This window comes from Rattus norvegicus, chromosome 1 (assembly GCF_036323735.1).
Source record: "Rattus norvegicus strain BN/NHsdMcwi chromosome 1, GRCr8, whole genome shotgun sequence".
In the NCBI taxonomy this organism is placed as follows: Eukaryota; Metazoa; Chordata; class Mammalia; order Rodentia; family Muridae; genus Rattus; species Rattus norvegicus.
Window position 1 is genome coordinate 210,925,453 of NC_086019.1, and position 22,564 is coordinate 210,948,016.

Genomic DNA, 22,564 nt, shown 5'->3' on the forward strand with positions numbered 1-22,564 from the left:
TCTGGACCAGAGTCCGAACATGGGAAGAGTAGACCCTCTGGAGTCACTAACTTTAGTGTGTGGGGTTACAGGGTCAAGGAAAGTTCGCGCTCAATCAGGGCCAGGGATGATTCTGTTGTGGCAGCAACCACCAGCTCCCCTCAAAAAAAAAAAAAAAAAAAAAAATTAACGTAACTTGCTTCAAGAACCATGAAAAGAGGCTGTTCATTCTGATTTCAGGATCCTTCACTGACCTTCATAAATACACGGAAAGATCAGAAGGTTCTGGGACAGAAAAGGGTAGAAGGATGGGTCTGTCAGAAGCAGAGGCACAATGGGGTAGGACCATATGGCTGGGTGGAGTGTCCCGAGCCTTGAGCCCGTCAGGGCTGAAGGGATGAACTGGGAAGTCGTGGAAAGGCTTAAGCACTACACGTAGTTTGTGTACACGTTACCAATTACCCAGACAGTGTCAAGGATGAGGGCTATCAGCTGGGATGCATTCAACTTTCTCTGGGTTTTAGTTACTTCAAGTGTGAAAAGAACAGCCTAGAGCAACACTTGCATTTCCCTGCTGTGTCCTGTGGGTTAACGGGAAGTCTGTATTAGTTATCTAACTCCTCTTTTTTAGGCTCCTCTCCCTCTCTAGCTTCTCCTTTCTTAAAGCCTCCGGGGAGGAGACTGCTTTCCCATTCCACATCCAAGGCAACCAGTGTGAGCAACATAGAGGCGTCCAGTTCACTGTTAGACTGGAGTTAGCTGTTAGCATCCTCTCCTCCTCATCTGATCAGTTCTTCAGTGGATTCTGATTACTTTGTTACCAAACAGACGGCAAAGTGGCCCTCCTTGTCTCCACTGTCCTCAGCGATCTGCCTCCACCAGCTTAACTCTCCAAAGTCTGGTCTCTTAATCTGGAACTTTCAGGATCCAGGTCCCACATGTCTTCACTGTATCCTACCTCTGATCACCTATCTCCAAAGTCCTGTCAGGCCCTTGGCTGTCACTCTGGCTGCTTCCAAGGCTGTGGCCTGCTTTTCCCATGCTGGCTTCTCTTCCTAGGCTCAACAGCAAAGATTCCCTCGGCACAGAACACTCCATGGTGCCTATCAGTTTTCCTGTGTTTAATACTTGTGCTCCCTGCTGTTGTGGCTACTACACGTGGGCTGGAACTGCATCAGTTTTGTCTGTTGCTCTGTCTTGTGTGCGTCACACACAGCTTAGGATCAATAAATAGGTGTTAAGCCAGGTATGGTGGCTCATGCCTATAATCCTACCACTAAGGACTTTGAGAATTTGAGATGCCAGCCTGGGCCACATAGCAAGACCCTGTCTCGGAAAAAAAAAAAAAAAAAGAAAAAAAAAGAAAGAAAGAAAGAAAAAGAAAAAAAGGAGGGCCTAAAGAGATGGCTCAGCTGCTCTTCCAGGGGACCTGAGTTCAGTTCCCAGCAACCACATGGTGATCTGATGCCCTCTTCTGGCATGCAGGTGTACAGATAGAGCACATACAATAAGTACATCTTGAAAAGAAAAGAACGAAGTTGAATATGTGGCACAGTTAAGCCTGACTGCTTCAAGCCACCCTCCACCCTGTGCCCACAGTGCCCCCATTCCTGATAATTCTACTCTTCCCATACTTAGCCTCCCAAAATGTAACTATAGGCATGGTCGCATAGGTTTGTAATCTCAGGGTCTTGGGAGGCTGAGGTAGAAAGACTGAAAATTCAAGAGGAGGAGGGTTAAAAAAAATAAAATTCAAGGGATTTGAATTTGGCTCAGAGATTAAGAGCACTGACTGCTCTTCCAGAGGTCCTGAGTTCAAATCCCAGCAACCACATGATGGTTCACAACCATCTGTAATGGAATCCGATGCCCTCTTCTGGTGTGTCTGAAGACAGCTACAGTGTACTCATAGACATAAAATAATAAACAATTCTAAGAAAAAAAGGACAATTCAAGGCCTGTTGAGATTAGAGAAAGTTCAAGGTGAGCCAGGGCTGGTGGGGGTGGGGCATGAGATGCTTGCAATCCGGAGGACGTGAGCTCTACAGCCATCATCCACGGCAGAGGAAGACTCCTGAAAGCTGTCCTCTGACTTCCCCAAGTGCTGGCAATCTCAAACACACTAACAATAGATGAAAGAAAAAATAAAGGGCTAGAATGTAGCTCTAAGTACAGCACTTGCCTGACATTCAAAAGCCCTGAGTTAAACTACACCTGATGGGCATTCATTTAATTCCAGCAGAGGCAGAGGGCTGTACAGTGAGTTCCTGGGCAGCCAGAGCTACACAGAGAAACACTGTCTCAGAAACAAGCAAGCAAACACATGCGCTGGGTCAATCCCTAGCCCTGGGTCATTCCTTGTGCTGCTTGTTTCTTCCTCTAAAGATATCCTCCCATCCTATCCAGGACTGGGTGAGACATTCAAACACCCCCTACTTCCTCCCCTGCCTCCTGCCTGAGCAGCCAGTCTCAACAGGAGACAGAAGGCAAGGCTCCCTGGAATCAAAGAGAGGCTGTTGGATTAGCCTGTCTCTGTCCCTGACGTGCTGGGTGTAAGACGCTCCACCTGAGGTCCGAGGTCGTACATACTAGGAAAAGGGGATACTCTGGAGTGGTCACCCTCCTGCTTCCTTGCTCAATGCCAGAACCGTCTGTAGTACACGGAATGGGGAAGGACAGGGAACAGGATGCTCACCCTGGCCCCCTCCAACCTGACACTTAGATCCTGAGGGGCTCCTCTGTGGTGTAATCCTGGGGGAAAAACTCTCCTAGGTTGTTTCCCCATCCTATTCCTGGACTGTAAGTCTAGTAGGGAGCTTTTCAGTCCACCATTCTGTCTTGCAGTTGCAGACCCAGTCGTGCCCGAGAAGCACAGTAAGAGAGAAAGAGCTGGAACCCATGGATGCTATGTTGGGTGAGAGGTGGACTTGGGTCCATCCTGAAAGCAGAGCAAAGTGTGACTCCAGCTCCCCGTGTAGACGGCCTGGGACAAGTCAGGCCCCTCTGCATCTCCATTTCTCCCTCACATGCAGCTGGAAGAGATGGTGAGATGACCCCTCAGGATTCAGACCCCACTTACGGTGTTCACCTCACCCCATGTTGGAGGCAGCTTCCCACAGACGTTCATCTATGTAAATGCAAGTGTATCTGGGATGGCGATGAAGACTGGTTGCCACTTCAAATCCTCAGAATCTTTCTCTGTCAGGGATCCCTTCCTCTCAAGTGCCACTTCTCCCCAGCTGGTTAGGGCTGAATCACAGGAAATTGCACAGTGGGTGCAATTTTCCAAGTTTGGGACAAAGACAAGATAAAGCCCCCTAATCTCCAAGTACAGTGTGTAGGTGCTACAAGGGAGAAGGACAGAAGGATGCTGGGAGAGGAGAGGAATGCTGGGGGAAGAGAGCCTCCTCTAGAACAGCATGTCCAGGTTAGGCATTTACCTGAAGACCTGAGGGAGGGTCCTGCAAAGTGAGGGTCAAAGCTCTGTGGCTGGGGTGGGAGGGTCCCACAGGGACTGTGACTGGAGACAGCTGACAAAGAACAAGGGCTCACCAGTCAGTGTGAAGCTGCACCTTGGAGAAAGTCAGGAATCTGTGACTCTGGGAATATGCTGTCACAAAGGCTTATCAGGAGGGCTTTGTCACTTTGTGGTGTGTCCTATGCAGTCTTACTTATAGATGACACAAGTAAAGAACGGAAATGCAGAAGGGTTTGTGGAGTCGGGGTTCACTTGGGTTTGTCTTGATTTAGGCTGTAGATATGGCATTTGTGTGCGTATTCTGGGATAACCATGTAGACATGACAGCTCTGAGCTGTTGGGGCACTGGGAAGGGACAACACCATTTGGACTGCCTGTGATGCATGTTTAGCACACCAGGTGCTACCAGCCCCCGCTGCCAAGCCCTGCCCAGGTTTCTTGTTCCCTGGCATCTGTCCCATCACTCATAACAATGTCTGGCACATCGCATTAGTTTCATGCATCTATGCTGAATACCTGAAGAGTACATATTCAAAACCTTGGCAGGATTTGAACTGACGTTGTTTGCTGACACACAGTGAGGTCTAGGTGCCAGGTCTGCCTGGGTCTGAATCCTGGCTCTGTCATGAGTTGTGTGAAAATGGGCATTAGGCTGATGCTCTCTTTTTTTTTTTTTTTTTTTTTCGGAGCTGGGGACCGAACCCAGGGCCTTGTGCTTGCTAGGCAAGCGCTCTACCACTGAGCTAAATCCCCAACCCGCTCTTTTTTTTTTTAAGATTTATTTATTGTTTGTATGTGAGTACCCTGTCATTGTCTTCAGACACACCAGAAGAGGACATCAGATCTCATTACAGATGGTTGTGAGCCACTGTGTGGTTGCTGAGAATTGAACTCAGTACCTCTGGAAGAGCAGTCAGTGCCCTTAACCATCTCTCCAGCCCCATAGACTGGTGTTCTTAAAGTCTGAATTTTCTAATGTATAGACTGGAAGTACTCAGGGTCACTTCTTTGAGAAGCTACTGTGCACATGTATCTAGTTCATGTGTGCAAAGCTCTTCCAATCTGCTGCTGCAATGATGATGGTGTCCTGCCTCCTTTATCTGTGTAGTTCATCCTTACTGTAGCCAAGCACCAGAAGGGGCAACAGAGCAGACCATCAGATTAGTTCAGGAAGAAGGGATCCTGGAGGAAAGTCTCCCCAGTATAAAGGTATAGAGAAAGGCATGGAGCCCACAGGCTGGAGAACCTTCTATGACTGTGTCTGGGACAAAAGGAAGAATCAGCCTTTGAGGGCAGCTAAGAAGGCGGGCTGCTGCTGCTGCTGCTGCTGCTTTGAGCCACCATGTGGTCCTTCCATTCTGGACTTTCACTGGTCCTTAGCCTCCAGAGTTGGGAGAATGGTAGTGCTTATGTCTGTCAAAGTCTGCTGGAGGCTCCCATGAGATAAAGATGTGGCCACACACCAGACACGCAGACACGAAGCACACATGAGAGATCAGGTCTTTTCAGTCTGCAGGGCTGGAGGTAGAGGGAAGATGGAATGGAATTTTTCAAACCCACAGAGAGATGGAAAGGGGGAAGCTCAGCTTGTTCACCAAAACCTGGCATGCTGGAGTTACAGGGCCCCCTTGGAGTGCAAGTGAGGTAAGTTTAGGACAAATCAAAGGCAGCGTGCTTCACCCAGCAGGGGAGGACACCGATGGAACTCATTACCCCAAGATGTGGTCCCGGTTGGAAATATAAATAGCTTCACAAAAGGTTTAGATAAATCCGTGGATGACAGCTCCATTCATGAGTTAGAAAGGGAAAGAGGCTGTTTGGGGGCCCCCTGGGCAGGCATCAGGGAGGCGACCTGACCTCCCTAAAGACCACCCCTTGGGGTCCTGTTAAAGACAGTACTATGGACACAGGGATTCCAGAAGGCAACTTTGGCATTTCTGTGGACCAGGGTGTGGCCTGAGTCCCCTGTCTCCTGAATGTCCCCAACATTTTACCAGCCGCTGCTGGGGAGGCATGGACCTCAATCAGCTCTAGGGAAAGCAGTTCGGCCAGGCTGTCCCCCTATGGGACCAGCAGAGGGAGACAGACACCACATCCAGTTCCAGAGCCCAGGGCAAATCCAGGGTGGCTGGCCTGACCCTGGGTCAAGCATGCATCTGTGGGTACCAGTCTTGAGCCCTGCCTTATTCTAGGTCCCATAGGGGAAATAGCAAAAACCCTAGGTGTCATCCTAGGGTTTGCTTGTGGGCATGGAGGTGGAAAGAGGCCGTCAGGGATATAGGGACAGAACGGCTAAGGGGCCTCTCACTAAAGGCAGAGCTGCTTTAGAGCTGAGCTGCCTGCCTCTATGATCTTAAGCAAGTTGTACAATTTGGCTTCAAGCTGGTGGATCTGGGCCTCCACTCTACCCAGTGCAGGGGATCGAACTCAGAACCCTGCTTGTGCATGCTCAGTCACTGAAAATCCCAGTCTGAAATTTCTGATAACAAAAAAACCTGATGGGGGCTGGAGAGATGGCTCAGCGGTTAAGAGCACTGACTGCTCTTCCAGAGGTTCTGAGTTCAAATCCCAGCAACCACATGGTGGCTCACAACCATCTGTAATGGGATTCGATGCCCTCTTCTGGTGTGTCTGAAGACAGCTACAGTGTACTCATATACATAAAATAAACAAATCTTAAAAAAACAAAACAAACAAACAAACAAAAAACCTTGATGAATCTGTCCAGAGTCCTCACGAGTCGGAGGTTGAGGAAAGGCTGGCCCCGGGCACCCTAGTCTGCACTGGAGCCTCATAGCAAGCTTCCCACTTGTCTAGTCAGTATTAAAGTCACCTTTCCATGTGGCCCTGGAAGGCAGGCTGTGTCTGGTCCACATTGGGCAGTGAGATACACAGCAGCTGCTTTGGGAAGCCTTTGGGAGGTAACAGGATGGCACAGACATGGGTACTAGTTCCTTCCCAGGCCTATACTCTTCTGTTGGCCATGCAACTTTCTCTGACCAATCAGAGAGGTCTTCCAAGCTCCACAGCCTTCCCTACCTCTCAGCCCCTATCTCATCATCATTGTTTTGTTCCGGGACAGGACCTTATAGCCCTGGCTCACACGATGTGCCCACGACATGCCCATCATTACCATTTTTTTTTTTTTGGTTCTTTTTTTCGGAGCTGGGGACCGAACCCAGGGCCTTGCGCTTCCTAGGCAAGCACTCTACCACTGAGCTAAATCCCCAACCCCCCATCATTACCATTTTGTGTAGATGCTATTTGTCTGTCTGCAGAGCTGGGGACCAGACTCTGGGCCTCATGTATGGTAAGGAAGCACTCTGACACTGAACTCCAACACCAGCTCCTGATCCTATTGTACTTATGCAGATACTCTCTTAGGGACCAACCACAAGGACCTGAGGACATGGAAGAGTAAAGGGGATAGTGGCTTCCCCAAGGTCATGTAAGTAAAAGAGGAACATATTCTCTCCTCTGTCACTAAGCCTCTTCATCAGTTCATTGTTGATGGTCTCAGGGAAAGTGGCTATCTCTGACTCTTGGCCTGGACAGCCTGGAGAGACCTGAAGGGAGGATAGTGGGGAGAAGGGAAGGGTGAAGGCGGGAGGAGCCAGCAGTGACTCAGCAGGGCAGGATAAGGATCTCCCAGCCCAGGGAGAGGTAACCCCACTCCTCTGCCAGGGGAGACAGAGTCACAGAGCCTGCAGCATGGGTTGGCCAGGGCAATGGAACATCGTGGGAGAATGGCAAGGACAGCTCTTGGCAGGCAAAGGAAGTCAAGCACCTGGGGGTATCCCTTCTGCTCGTCTGCCCACACCCATCACCCAGACACCCCATGGAAGACAGATAAAGCCATGGTGAGGCAGAGGGGAGACAGCCAAGGAACCACATAGCTGTACAGTGCAGGTGAGTCTCAGCTTCCTCCCAGTTCCAAGGGGGAAGTGGGGTGGGGTGTCCTTTGGGGAAGCTTGAGCTGGGCCAGGTATGGGTGGGGGAGCCAGGGCAGGGCAGGGAAGTTGCTGAGGTGAGAGGAGCCCTCTGCCCCTGGGGTTTCCGCTGACATCAGGGCCAGCTCAGGGTGAGGCAGGGCCCTCTGGGCTGGAGTGTGTTGGAGGAAAAGGGAAAGCACCAGACAGCTTTCCTATCCTCAGCCTCCTCCTGCCCTCCTCACACCACTGCAGGAATTTTTGGTACACTGTGTAGAACACTCCCAAGGATATTTGGATTGAACCCCTGAAGCTATCCAGGGAATCTCTTTGTGGACCAGTATAGAAGGAAGCCCCTTTCTTGCTGCTTTAGTAGATGACTTTAATGCTCACTGTGTGGCTTCAAGCTCCCTCCTAATGGAATCCAGAATCTACCCGAGGTTTTCAGTGTTCTTAGGATCTGCCTCTCTTGGACACAGGAGGGCGATGCTAAGGCACCTGGCGCAGCTTACAGTGCTACATGTGGCAGAGGGGCCAAAATTCTACTGCTCCAAGTACTAGAATAATCTGTACATGTCTCAAGGAACACCTTGGTATCTTGAAGGACCCCTTTGCCCACAACCACAGACCTCATAGCCAGGGGACTCAATAAAGTTTTACAACACAAAATGTGCCCTCAGCATCTTCTCTGTGGAATCCTCTCAAGGCAGTCTCCAGGTTGGTACCTGCATAGTATAGTTAAATGGACATAGTCCCTGAGGTCACACAATGCTGGGTCCTCATCCCTGTTCTACCCTGCAGTCTGGTGTAGTATAGTGGAGTGACTTCACCTGCTTCCTTCTCATTTAAGGACAGGATCTATATCACAGGGTTTCTGCAAAGATAAGATCAAAGGACAGAGATGGCCTGAAGAGGAGGACTACTGCCTCTGAGGAAAGGGTGCTCAGTGTTTTAAAGGGCTATTGTAATCTTTAAGCCAAATAACCATCAAGAAGAGAAGACTTAGCACTCAAGAAGCAGAGGAAGGTGGCTCTGAATCTCTGAGTTTGAAGCCAGCCTGGTCTACAGAGTGAGTTCCAGGACAGCCAGGGTTATACAGAGAAACCCTGTCTCAAAAAACAAAAACAGAACACAACAAATAAAGCTTGACTAGGCTGAGGAGTCATTCCTGCCTTCCCTATGTATACCTGGGCCAGCCTCTGTCATTCCACCCACAGCCCCTTAAGGCTCCTCTATTTTTCCTTAGTAGCCGGCATGGAGAAGGCCCTTAAGAGAATGTCTAGTGACCAATGAATTAAAAAATGTCCCTACACCCTCTGTAGGCTTGTCCAAGCCCTTCCTGATCACCTGTCAAGAGGAAACAAGAATTGGGACCTCCTTAGGCCAGGACCTCGTCAGTGCCAAAAGCTGTATCAAATACAGTATTTTTGGGGTACCTAGAGAGCTCCCTCCCGTGACAGTTCTAAGATAAAAGAGGAAAGGGAGACAGAGGGAAAGAAGAAAAGGGCGGGATTATAGCCAGTGCCTAAGCTAATATCCAGTTACTTTTAGTTCTTCCTTGGAGAGCAGTTTGGTTGCCAGTGCTGCCCCTCACCCATCACATTTCTTGGGTCTACTTGCCATCCATCGGTAGCCTGCTACCTGGAAGGTCAAAGGAGGTAGCAGCATTGACTCACTGAATTCCTGGAGAAGGAGGGTAGACGAGGTCAAACCCCAGGTACCCTGAGTTGCAGTCTCACTCCCACCCTGCCTGCAGCTGCTTCTGGGAGCTGTGTGGCTGATGCCCAGTGGACTCTCCTACTGTGGCTAGTGATGGCATTTAATAAGTGTCTCCAAACCCAACTTCTTGAAGGCAATATTGGGATTTCCTCTTCTGTTTATTACAAGACAGAGTATCCTAATAGAAGCTGAGAAAGCAGCCTAACAGGATCTCACAGGACAAAGAGGATGATTCTCTCTCTCTTCCTGAGAATGCTTATCTGGAGCTGGGGGTGGTATCTAGTTTCTCCTGCAGTCTCTCCCCTACCCCCACTCCCAGACGCTTGGGAGTTGGAAGGGCCCTGACCAGGTTCTGAGAGCCAGCAAGGGTAAGGAAGGGAGAACAGGAGCTTCATCAGCTCCTCAGCTGAAAACCAGAAGACAGCACCTGCCCTGCCCCACCCTGCTCCACAGAAACCCTGGGGGGCTCTCCTGATTCACTTTCCTTTCTTCCTTCTCCCCCAAATTCCAGCAGCCCACCCCTATTGGGGATTTGGCAGGAGGCAGTCTTTACTCTGGCCCCCACCCCACCCCAACTGGCAGCTTCTAGCTTGCTGCCTTTGCCCAGACATGGCAGAGGGGCACTGGCAGCTTGGAGATGGAGTTGATTTTCCCTTTGGCACTGTAGGAGTTGGGGGGTGGCCCCCACTGTGTGAGGGGAGAGGGCAGAGAGGCAAGTCCAGACATGGGGCTATGGGAGAATTTGACTTTCCTAGAATGTGGGGTCACTACATTAAGAATCAAAAAGCAAACAGGGAGCCCCAGGAACCATATGTAAAGCCAGTTGTCCTGCTCCCTCCCGACCTGGGCTGGATCTGCTGGGAACAAGTGCCCACAGTTTCTGCAAGTCAATGTCTTTCGAGACACAGCTGGGTAGAGTAACCCCATAGACCCTTCCCTTCAGTAACTACAGCTTTCCTCATTCTATTTGTCTCTCTGTGTCTCTTCCCAGATCCTTCACCTTTCTCCTTTCTTTCCTCTCCCCCTCAGCCCTCCTTACTTCTCTCTTCATCGAGGCTGTTCCCCCTGACTCAGCAAGGTGCTTTATAAGGTGCTGAGGGGCTCAGCCAAATCCAAACCACATTGTCTGCAAAGCCTTTCCACCAGGGGCGAGCTGTGGAACTGCACAGCCCAAGCTGGGCTTTCAAGCTGCTCCTTCCCTTCTTGCTCCCTTCAGAAGGGGTCGTAGATGCCAGAGGGACCTCCTGGTCCACTCTGGGTCAGTCACTTGTGGGCATCTGCCTTCTTGACCTTGGCAAGCGCATCAAGAGATAGTTAGGCTCATTGGCCAAGAATGTCATTGAAACTCCAGAGCCCTGGCTGGTGGGGGCTGGGAGGTGGGGGAGGAAGGTCTAAGCACTTTTCACAGGGCCCCTCCAAGGCCCTTTTCATCAGAACAGCGACTGATGCTCTAGGAGCCCCTGCCCCCACCCAGACCAGCTCTCCGTTCTCAGCTTTTTCTACTTGTTCAGAAGGGGGGGGGTGAGGGAGAGAGAAAGGAAGGGGGGCGAGGGAGAGAGAAAGGAAGGGAGAGAGGGAAAAAATAGAAAGAAATAACCAACAACAAAGTCTGTCCCACTCCAGTGAGGTAATTGAAAACAAACTTCTTCCCCACCCCCCCACCCCCCCACCCCAGTTCTCCAGTGCAGAAAAGGGAAGTGCTGCCCTGGGAAACCAGCACTAGCCATGACTGATGCCTACTCTGACCCACAGGCTGGAGGGGCTGTGCTAGACTGGCAGAGTGCCCTCCTTCCCCAGGGGTACCAGCAGAAGTGGGGGGTGGATATCTCATGCCATTCCAGAGACAGACATCACCTTCCAGGTCTGGCTGCCACCCGTATCTGCCCCTGTTGAGACTACAGACAAACAACTATATTAGCAACTTATCAGATGACCTAATTGATGGTATGCTTCTACAAGAACCCAAGATTGGGGACCAAATGACTGTCCCCCAAGAAAAATCACAAAATGGGGCTGTCTCCAAGCCCCAGATGACAGCTGCTTCCTCTGCACTAGCTCTCTTGCTCACTCGCTCTCCCTGGCAGCCCTTTGGAGAGGGAGGAAGGAGGAGGAAAGGAGACCCTCCTGGGAGGGTCTAGGCTTATGGGTCCCCTAGGTCTCCCACTCAGAAAGTCCCAACCCAGGCCTGAGGGGAAGGAGGGAGAGTGCTCGTTGCCAAACCACCCCTACCTCACCACCGGAAAAACCAACAACCCAAAACCCCAAAGGGAAGAGGATGCCAAATGTCTCGATGGGGAAGCATTTCACAAACGGGATGCTAGGTCTATCCATGGCCTTGAATCTTCGAGTTCCCGCTGAGTCACCCGTGAAGCCTCTGGTGTTGAAACTGGTCCGGTGCCTTGTGCTGATTAATGAATTACAAATCCCCCACCCATGTGCACTCTCCCTGGTCACTGGGAAGAATGAAAACCCTTGTGAACTTGACTGAGAAGCTGGGCCCTGGTGCCCTCTCCCCTCCTCAGGGGGCATTGTGAGCTGGTTAGTCACCTGCCCCAGCCCCTGGAGCCTCACTTAGCTCTAGCTTTTGGAAGTGGGACAAGTGGCGGGACAATAGGCAAGGGGGGCGGTCAGCCCAGACAAAGGGCAGCAGGAAAAACACCATCACTTGCTCGGAGGCCAGCTTGCTGGCATTTGAGAGAATGTGTCATTGCATTTACTCAAGTGGGAGGGGGAGGGAAGGTTAGAAATGAAGAGACAGAGGTAGGGTGGGTATAGGGACCCTAAACCCGGCAAGGAGCGGAGGGAAGGAGGCCAGCATGCCCTGGCGGACACCAAGGAAGAAGCCCACACCAAGGCCAGCTCCCTTTCCAAGCTCCCAAGAGTTTGCAGAGGGACGATGCCCTCCCTGCCCCCTCCCCCAGGAGGTCTAGGGTGGTACCGTCGCAGCCTTGCCTCACCTCACCACCCCCCCCTCAATGTTGTGGGAGGGAGAGGAGCCCCAGAAGCCCTCCCTTCCCTCCTCCCCCCTCTTCCCCCCACCCGGGGAGGGCTGCTACAATTTGTGGTTACAGCTTTACACGTCAGAAAAAAAAAAGTTTGCAGAATGTCCCACACCGAAAAAAAAAATGCGAAACCGAGAGAAAAAAACCTGCGAGTGGGCCTGGCGGATGGGATTATTAAAGCTTCGCCGGAGCCGCGGCTCGCCCTCCCACTCCGCCAGCCTCTGGGAGAGGAGCCGCGCCCGGCCGGCCCGGCCCCCAGCCCCATGGACCTCCGAGCAGGTAGGAGCCAGGCGTCCGAGGCCGAGGCCTCCGCCCCCGCCCAGCACCAGTGAGATCCGGTTCCCGTCCTCCTCCCCACCCTCGGAGCCCCAAGCCAGGGCCGGGCCGGGGAGCAGAGCTCGGGCTGGGGAGGTACGGCCGGGCGCCCTCGAGAGGGGCCGGGTGGGGACGCGGCATTCCTGGAGTCCGCTTGGAGGAGCCTGGAGGTGGCTGAGAACGCGGCGGGGAGCCTGGACAACCCTCAGACCTGGACGGGCGGCCACCTGGAGCCACCGCGAGGCGGGGTCCCAGGGAACCCGCGGACACAGAGCCCCGCGCCAGAGTCGGGGCGAGCGAGTCCGAGGCGGGCAGCGAGGGTGCGGGGAAGGGGGGACGCGGCGCGAGGGAGGAGGGGGCCAGGAGAGGAAGAGGGAGGGAGAGAAACAGAGGGGGAGCCCGCGGCCGAGCAGCGGGAGGCGAGGGGGAGGCCGACACCTCGGGCCGCGCTGAACTCTTTCCTCGGCCCGCGGGGAGGGGAGGAGGGCGCGCGAGAGGAGGGCGGAGGGCAGAGCAAACCTAGCTGGGCCGGGCCCGGCCCCGGGACTCCGGCTACTACGCTGCGCGCGGCGTAGTGGCCGGAGCCCTTCCATGCAGCCCACCGCCTGGGAGCCAGAGGCAGGTAGGCGCGGCGGGGTGGACGGGGCCCGCGGACCGCAGTGGCCTGGGAGTGATTACTGCGGGAGGGATTTGTGGGGGAGACGCTGCCTGGCCGGACCCAGCAGGAAAAAGTCCGTCGGCGGCCCGGGAGCGCCGAGACTGCCGGCAGCGCCTCGAGCGGCTGCCTGACTAGGCGGCCCGTGGCAGGAGGGCGGGCCGGGCAGGGAGTGGACGCGACGGAGCGGGCAGCGGCTCATTCGAGCCCCGAAGCCCGGCGCCCGGACCCCGCCTCCGCCCCCGCCGCCGCCGGGAAGGGAGCGGGCGGGGGGGCGGGGCTGGGGGCGCCGGGGCCACACAAGGGGAAGGCGCCACTGCCACCAGGAGGGGTCCGGGATCGAGAGGTCATGGTCAAGAAGGTAGGGCCAGCGAACTGCCAACGCCCACCATCCCAGTTCTTGGGGCTGGTCCCCTCAAGCAAAGTCCCCGTAGCTTCTTCAAAGTCCCCAAACTCATGTTCTCACCTACCTTTCTACTGCACTGGGGTGCAGAAGGCTTCCCTTTAGGAGACCCCCAGTTCTGTGTTCTCCAGAGCCTAGGAGCAGGAAGAACCTGCCAAAAGAAGGAGGGCAGACAGTGGATGGATGGCAGCGGCAGTCCAAATCTTAGAGAAACATCCTGCGCACCTCTCTCAAAATCTGAGCAGGGAAATCTCTGGCTTTCATTGTCCCTGACAGGCATCAGTCTCAGTCTAGTACACACTGCCATCCCGTTTGCCCACCTCAGCACCGGACATAAGTTCTCTAAAAGACAAGATGCACCCTTCTAGCTCTAGTGTCTGGTAGCCACACATCAAGGAAGAGAAAGAACAACTAGAAGTGGAAGCCACTGTCCCTGGTCAACCTCAGAAGAGTCTGCTGACTGGAGTAATGGGCTCCCCAGGCTGCACACTGAAGTGTCCCATTCACACTTCTACAAGCCTAGCTACTGATTCCTGACACTTGACATTCCTCCCCATAATCCCACCTGCCTGTTCACACCCTGGCTCCTGCACACTCTGCAGCCCCTCCCACACCCTCCTGTAAGCTCTTGACCACAACACCCTTTCCAGTTCACCCACACACTTGCTCTGGGCTATTTCCTTCATTTCTTTTTTGGCGGCCTCAGCGGGCTGCTCAACTCTAAAGCTGTGGCTTTACTCTCATCTGCCTGAGAAACCAAGGGCCCTCTTGTGGCATATTGGAGCAGCTTTTTCCTTAGCCTAAGCGCAACTCCTGGATTGACTTCACAAGGAAAGGACTTGCCTTGCCTTGTGCTTTTCTCCCCCCTGACACTAGCCTATCTTTTGGACTAGAAAGGAAGAGAAGGGAAACGAACTGTTGGAAAGGACACAGACATGGGGCTCCATAGGATCCATCTGGGAGGAACCTTAGCACACTGCAGTCTCTTTATGGGAGCCACTGCCACCAGATGGGTTCATAGTAGAGCTCAGTCTCCTCACTTCCAAGCCTACCTCCATTCCTCACCAGCCATGGGGGAAGGGAACCTAAGACTGCAGAAGTGAAGGAAGGAAAAAACAGAAGGGGCAGCCATTCTTGAGGATGGAAAAAACAGGTTCCTGTGGGTTTTTCTCTGGGTAGGACCCCTGGATCTCACACTACGTTTTAGGTTGCTCCCTCCAGTTCCCCTAAGTGGACTGCAAGTCACCCAGTTGCTGCCTCAATATGGACCAGGCATGACCTTTCCTGCTGGCTCCCATATTTAGACTAGACTGTAGACTTCTGGACCCAGCTTCTAGGACTTACAGCTGTTAGCCCCTAGTCCCAGGTGCAGTCTCCCCATCTACCCTGGACATCTGCACTGCTGAGCTCCCCATCCTCACTGAGGGTGGTCAGCCTGTGGGTTAGGCCAGGAGCTGAGGGGAGGCTGCTGAAGGCCTGCTGTGTAGCATGTGGGGGTGGCCTTTGGGCTTGCCAGGGATAAGGCTGTGTGTGTGTGTGTGTGTGTGTGTGTGTGTGTGTGTGTGTGTGTGTGTTCGTGAGGGGGGCCTGGTTTCCCAGGGCCCTGGGATCTGGATAGAATTAGGGCTGGCCCTGGCAGGGGCCAGGATAGGGAGTGGAGGGTGCTGCAGCAGGAAACGTGAGCTGCACTCATTAGCTCCTCACGTGCTCAGCGGATTTATAAACACAAGGAGAAGGGGATGTAAACAATCAGTGGGCAGCAGCCAGAGGCAGGGCTGGGGCTGGGGACCAGGGCTGGGGGAGGGGATGGGATGCAGCCTTATGGTGGGGTCCACCTGCATACATCATGAGCTAGAGAGAAAAACAGGGAGCCAAACCTATCCGTGGGCATTGGGAGTCCCTGGCTTAGTGCTCATCCTGAAGTCAGGTGTTTTCTGTTCAGGCCTTCCAGTTTGGCTGCCTGAGATATGGGCACATCTTGTCCAAGATCAGAGTTATCATAGGACAGAGCAGAGTTCTCTATAGTTCAACTCCCCTTTCACCTCTACTGGCCTCCACTTTTGATTCCTACAACTGACTCCCATGCTTCTTTCTGCTTCTCTCTAGGACTGGCCAGTAGGCTCCCCTTCTATTCTCCCGTGTGCCCCCACCCCCCAGCTTGCAGTGACATAGTTACCTCAGAACTGAAATATTCCTGGAAACACCGGCCTCGTCTGGTTAATTTCATGAGCCGTTTTTCTGCCCAGATGACTTAGCTTTTGTTTATCCAAAGGCTTTTTCTCTCCTGTTGTCCCAGTGTAAGGAGCTGTTCTCCCCAGAGATGTCCCACAGGACCCAGGAAGGGAGGGAGGAACAAGCTTCATGCTAGGCTCCTGACTATATCTCCTGTTATAAGACAGACAGCCTCGTCCAGGACTCTGGATGACAGGGCTGCCTCCGGAGAGTCAGGTAAAGAGGCCAGCCAAACCTCCAGTTCTGCTTTGGCAGGACTTTGGCAATGCCACTAACTTCCAGCAAAGTCATACTCCATCCTTAGAGCTGTCTCGAGATTGGAAGAGCCACTGTTCAACTCATCAGGGCCCTGGTCTCCAAAAGTAACCCTACATGATACCCACAGGATCCTACAAGGGACTTAGCCAGATGCTCAGGGCGTGGTACAGAGGAGGAGGACTTGGATGTATTTGGAGATACAATGATCAAAGAATAGAAACAAAAACAGAGGCAGGTAAGAACTAGGGGAAACAACCAAGGAAGGAACACAGGCTGCAGATGAGAGAGAGAAAAGTGGAGCCCAGGGACTGGAGAGATGGCTCAGTGGTTAAGAGCACTGACTGCTCTTTCAGAGGTTCTGAGTTCAAATCCCAGCAACCACATGGTGGCTCTCAACCATCTGTAATGGGATCTGATGTCCTCTTCTGATGTCTGATGTGTCTGAAGACAGCTATAGTATACTCATATAAATAAATAAATCTTCCAAAAAATAAAAAAAAGAAAGAAAAGTGAAGCCTGTCTGTCCAGGAAACAGTTAAACCCTGCTGTCTGAAAATAGATGTGAACTTGCACGCGTGCGCATGCACACACACACACACACACACACACACACACACACACACACACAGGAGCTACCCACTCTGCCACCCACTCTGCCATGCTCCACCTGAAAAGCTAGCTCATCAAGCACCTGTACTGTGTGTGCACCATAGCAAAAGACCTCAGCTGACTTCTGTAGTCTAAATGTGACAGACAGTCTTGAAGAGTAACCTCCAAAGCCCTAAAGACTTAGCATTACAACAGACTCTAACCCTAGTCTCCGTGCCTCCTTAACTCCAAACCCTATCTTGAGTCTGAATACAGCTAAATGGTTAAGCCTATCCACTTGTTTCTAAGAAACATGTCATTATAGAAAAATCTGAAGTATAAAATGTAAACTAAAGGAAAGAAACCACTTGATCTCATACCTATCCAAGCTTAAAGCCCAAACTAGTCCTGTGTTTTGTGACGTGCCAAACACCATTCTCTTTGATGGATAAAGCAGCAAATCCGCAGGTCTTGGTCCCAGCTAACCTTCTGCCTGCCCAGACCTAACCACATCCTCCTCCTGGACTCAACTCTCAACCACACTCACTCAACCAAATCCCAGTCTAAATTCAACTGAAATGTTAAGGCCAACCTAGTCTTCAAGTCTAACCTAGCCCACTGCCTATTATATTCCTACCCTATCCTAGCCCCGATTTTAATTTTGGACCTCACCTAAAAATCTCTTTAGGAAAGCACGTTTCCCACCTGATTCTGGCCCTTCTCCCAGCATCAACTCCTAACTTCTGGAATAATCAAACCCTCTGTTGCCTTTGTGATCAGCCTCCCTCTTTAAACTCACATCTTTCCCCTTCATGCTCCCCCTACACCACCCTAGATAAAGATGGGGGAGACATTGGCAGTCAGGGCCTGTAGGGACAAGCCTGTAATTCCAGCTACTCTGGAGGCTGAGGCAGAAAGATTGTAAGTTTACAAGTAGCTTGGGCAACTTAGGGAGGGAGACCCTGCATCGAAAATAGAGAATGCTGGGGCATTCAGTGGTAGAGCACATGCCTGCATGCACAGGCCCTGTGTTTAATCCTAGCACTGCAGGAAAAGAAAGGAGGGGAATCAAACTTCTACACTGCTAAAAGAGGAATGCTATAGCTCCTTCAGTTAACCCTATCCTGCCCTCACAACACCCAGGAACTATATCCTAGTATATACCCTCCACTTGTCACTCCACAAACCGGTTATCTTGGACCCTTGGCCTGACCTCAGCTGTGGAACACTACTCCTATCTCCCAGAGCCGCTGCCTCTCCTCTCACTCTTCCACAGGGTTCACTGCTCACAGCTTGCCAGAGCTAACATATGTCATATTCCCACCCTTTAGTTCCTGCTGCAATGGAACTGGAAGACTTGGAGAAGAGGCTGGACACAACTGGAACGTCAGCATATTGACACAAAAGTCTCTAAAGCCAGGCCTGGCCCTCTGAGTAGACACGTGCACACATATTTGGCACATATAGGGAAGACATGCCAAAGACTCGGCTGATAGCAGTCGAGAATCTACTGACAGACACACATGCCAGGACTGTTCTCGCAGACAGACCTCCACATACACTCTTGACCACAAGTCTTTCCCCTCCTCCATCCCCTCCACCTTCCATCTGGTCTCTCTCCCTCACCCCCTTCCTAGCCCAAGGTGGGGACAGACACCTGAGGGGCTGCCAGCTGTTTCCCCACGTGGGCCTGGGCCCACCCTCATACTTCTTGCCCATCCTATCCACAGGGGACTCGTGGGGGATGTTAGCTTGCCTCTGCACGGTGCTGTGGCACCTCCCTGCAGTGCCAGCTCTTAATCGAACAGGAGATCCAGGCCCTGGCCCCTCCATCCAGAAAACCTATGACCTCACCCGCTACCTGGAGCATCAACTCCGCAGCTTAGCTGGGACCTACGTGAGTATCCCCTTTGGCAAAAAAAAAAAAAAAAAAGCAGAGGCTTTTGGGAAAAGAGAGCATGGGGCAGGGGTCCTAGTGAATGATGGGGTGATGAGAGGTCTTTTGGGTCCACACAGTTTTTCCATCTGGCCTATCTTCTGCCCTTCCCTCTCAGGTGCCCCCCCCCCCAATCCTGGCCTCAGGAGTAGGCATGTGGGCAGGCCTCGAACCCGCCTTGGCCCATTGCCCCATTGGCTGCCAGCCCAGCTGCCTGCCTCCCCCTGGGGGCTGGGGAAGTCTCCTCTGTTTACACCGTGTTGTGGTGTCTCTTGCAAGGGTGGGGCTGGGTGGGGATGGAGGGGCCCCACCTTCTATGCTTGTGTTCCAGCTCGCCTCTACCCCCAGACCTGGGGCCCTGTTGTTCTGGACCCATGGTCCTCCCTCTGTCTGCCTCTCCCACCCTTCACAGACCTCTTAGGGGGTCGAAGGAGGGGTCTATAAAGAATCTAAGGCAGTCATGGCAAGGGGTTCAGGGTATGGAGGGTGGAGGAGAGAGGCTCGGAGGCACTGAGGACCATGGGGAGCAGGCCCTCTTCCCGTGTTCCTCTTCCACATCCCAGACCCTACTCCTGAGCCAGGGAAGAAGAGGGAGGAGGTGGCGGGGGAGCTGGCTCCGGCCCCAGGATACACCGAGGAAATTAGTTTGTCTCTGTGCTTGTCAGCGTGTGAACCTCCCCCTGGGCCCTGCCTATCCCAGGCCTCGCCCCTCTTCTCTTTCCCTCCCAGTTGCACATCTCCCACATCCCCTTCCCTGGGCCTCAGGCCGTTCCCCTGAGACATTGGCAAGGCCTTTGCCCTCTTCCTATGCTAGTCTGCCTCCCATGCCCTTCCTCCTGTCCTCTCTTCAGATGTCCTCAGTTTCTTCCTTTTACAGCTCTGCTGCTAGCAACTGAGCCCTCTCCTTTGGGGTGCTGGTGAGTACACTGCAACCTCTTGTCCCTTTGGCTTAAAGTACTGGGCCTGCTGAAGTTTTGGTGCCGCCAGGTCCTTTGCCTTTGATAAGGATTCTCCTCTGACCGGTTTCCCTGCGCAGAAAACCTCTGCTTAAGTCTGCTACCCTCTCTAATTCTGAACCCTCTCTCTCCTAACTTCCTCTGCCAAATTTCTTAAAGGAGTCGTCTACACCCTCTGCCTCCACTTCCTCTCCACCCCCTCACTCGTTAACCCCCTGCAATCTGGCTTCCAGGCCACGGCAACCATGTCTCCCAGGTCATCAGGCATCTCCTCCTCACCAAACCCGACAGCATTTTCTGCGGCTCACTCTCATGTTCTGCAACTGCCCCACGGAGCTCTGCTGCCTCCCTGAGCTCTCCCCTGGCCTGCACTCTCAGAGGCCACCTTCTACCTCTCCAGCCTGGTCTCCTGGCTCCTCCGGCTCCTCTTCTTCTCTGCCCTGCCCTATGGTGGGCATTCTTCACCCAGACAATCAGCACGTCCCTCCTGAGTGGCTCCTTCGTGGTTTTTCTCTTTCTACACCTCTCCATAGGAGAACTCATCACCCCACTGCTTCACCTGTCTTCTCCATGCAAATGACACTTGCTGGAAAAACTCGGGAGGTCTGTGACCAGAGGCCTCCCATGTCAGGGGTCAAGAGCAATAGAAGCTTTGGGAGGAGGTATCTCTCTGGTGACAGCTGGCAGCTCTGCTCTGCCCCTTCCCCATTGCCCTCTCCTTTTCACAGCTGAACTACCTGGGGCCCCCTTTCAACGAGCCTGACTTCAATCCTCCTCGGCTGGGGGCAGAAACTCTGCCCAGGGCCACGGTCAACTTGGAAGTGTGGCGAAGCCTCAATGACAGGCTACGGCTGACCCAGAACTATGAGGCCTACAGTCACCTCCTGTGTTACTTGCGTGGCCTCAACCGTCAAGCTGCCACAGCTGAACTACGACGTAGTCTGGCCCATTTCTGTACCAGTCTCCAGGGCCTGCTGGGAAGCATTGCAGGTGTCATGGCAACTCTTGGCTACCCATTACCCCAGCCTCTGCCAGGGACTGAGCCAGCCTGGGCCCCTGGCCCTGCCCACAGCGACTTCCTCCAGAAGATGGATGACTTCTGGCTGCTGAAGGAGCTGCAGACCTGGCTATGGCGTTCAGCCAAAGACTTCAACCGGCTTAAGAAGAAGATGCAACCTCCAGCAGCTTCAGTCACCCTGCACTTGGAGGCCCATGGTTTCTGATCTCTGACCCTTCACCCCCACACCTTCAGCCCCAGTCAACTGTGCTTCCATTGTGGGGTGAAAAATCCTCTATACCAATATTTGTTGAGCCAGGAGCCAGACCATAGTAGCTCTACCCTCCTCGCCTTGGATGGGGGTGTAACTCAATAAGCCCTCTAGCTCCTTGAGTCCTAGGGTCTGGGGAAAAGGTACAGTGGGCACCAAGAGGTAATGCCTGAGGGAGTCGAATGGCTCAGTGGATAGAAAGGCCCTCTCTGCCTCCTGCTTTCTGCTTGCCACTTGCCAGTAACCACTCAGTTCCTCATGTGGCACTTGCAGAAACATACCTGGAGGGCATGGGTGGGGGCCACTGTAGCATGTGCCTTTCTGGGATAAGGCCCCTTGGCTTCCCTCCCTCTCCTTGGATGGGTGTTGCTTCCCTACCCCAATAACTACATATCCAGTTCAGGAAACAAAGTGACCAGTCTAAAGAAGAGTGTGATAGAAGTGGAGGGGTAGGGTCTGTGCTGGAGGTGGCCTAGAAACCAGAAGATGTAATTCTAAAAGAGAAGGGCAGGGACAGAACAGACCCAGCAGTCACCAAGACAGTGGTGGCACAGGGCGGAAAACAAAAGCCATGTTGAGCATTAAGACCTTGCCTTGAATTTTCTTGCCAGCATCTTGGTACCTCCTCTCTGCCCCCTTTCCCAAGGTATCTGTGGTTGCCTGGGCTGGGGAGGGCAGCCATAGCCATAGCCACAGGGTTTCCTGAAAGTTTACATTGCAGTAGCATTGTGGGGTAAGGGGGATGGCTCCCCAGGCTCTATCCCCAGCCCCACCCACTCATGACTCTTAAGTTTGTTGTATTAATATTTATTTATTTGGAGATGTTATTTATTAGATGATATTTATTGCAGAATTTCTATTCTTGTATTAACAAATAAAATGCTTGCCCCAGAACTTGGACTCTGTCTAGCTTGGTAATCTTCCTGGGGGCCATTGCTGGTGACCCTAGCCCTGCCTGCCATGATTCTCACTGTTTCTTTTTTTTTTTTTTTTTTTTTTTGGTTCTTTTTTTCGGAGCTGGGGACCGAACCCAGGGCCTTGTGCTTCCTAGGTAAGCGCTCTACCACTGAGCTAAATCCCCAGCCCCTCACTGTTTCTTTATAACATAGAGGTACACCAGGCCTTGGAGCAACCTGTCCACTCCCTTGCCACACCCACAATGACTTGGTCCTCCCAGATAGCTGTGTGTGTTTCATATTGTCTGCCGATCTTCCTCGACTCTGGACTGTTTGTCTGGCCTCCCAGGTCTGTCTGGCCTTGAATCTCCCCACTCTAGCTCAGCTGCACCTGGTGGAAAAAACTTATGCTCCTCTCTGACTGGCTGATCGCTAACCCCTGACATTCAGTTCCAAACTTTCCCGGGCTTCCATTAGTTCCATAAGGGGCCCTCACCTTACTCTTCTCCTAGGAAGGCTGATGGACAGTGGCCACATCCAAGTTCCTTCCTATGGATCTGCGCCTTTCCCTCCAGTCTAACAGCCTATTTGGAGGAAAAGACTGGGATAGATGGGAGGGATAATCTAAGCTCCAATCTTATTTTATAGCCTGTTACTTGGATAGCCTTTTCAAAGTTTTCTGGTCTTTGGTTTCCATATCTGTAAAGTGGGGATAATTAAATATCTTTATGCAATTTGGAGAGGGTGATAGAAATATTAAAGGTATCTGGCTATAGCAACAACCATTGGAATAATTACAGATTAGTTGGGACACACCACTGTGTCATGACACTCTAGTTATGAGCTACTGGGCAAATTAATGGGTTAATTACTCCCAGGAAACACATGGATGTTTTATGAGAGTTTCCAAAACACAAGGCCTTATGCATTAAGGAAGTAACAAATGGTGG

The 22,564-nt window shown here is 52.6% G+C and overlaps 2 protein-coding genes across 5 annotated transcripts in view; one reads left to right on the top strand and one right to left on the bottom strand.

Annotated features, from left to right (window-relative positions):
- Nucleotides 1-22,564, bottom strand: part of Rad9a (RAD9 checkpoint clamp component A) — a 65,069-nt gene that overhangs the window by 7,483 nt on the left and 35,022 nt on the right. The window lies entirely within an intron of this gene.
- Clcf1 (cardiotrophin-like cytokine factor 1) lies at nucleotides 12,311-21,612 on the top strand. Of its 3 annotated transcripts, none has more exons than NM_001399752.1 (3): nucleotides 12,311-12,386; nucleotides 18,289-18,455; nucleotides 19,684-21,612. In NM_001399752.1, exon 3 carries the CDS (start codon nucleotides 19,763-19,765, stop codon nucleotides 20,180-20,182), a length of 420 nt encoding a protein of 139 aa, NP_001386681.1. In that variant the 5' UTR covers nucleotides 12,311-12,386; nucleotides 18,289-18,455; nucleotides 19,684-19,762; the 3' UTR covers nucleotides 20,183-21,612. The 3 variants fall into 3 exon arrangements, with proteins under 3 accessions (NP_001386681.1, NP_001386680.1, XP_038941403.2); NM_001399751.1 differs by having other exon boundaries at nucleotides 20,179-21,612; XM_039085475.2 differs by lacking the exon at nucleotides 12,311-12,386 and having other exon boundaries at nucleotides 18,033-18,455; nucleotides 20,179-21,612.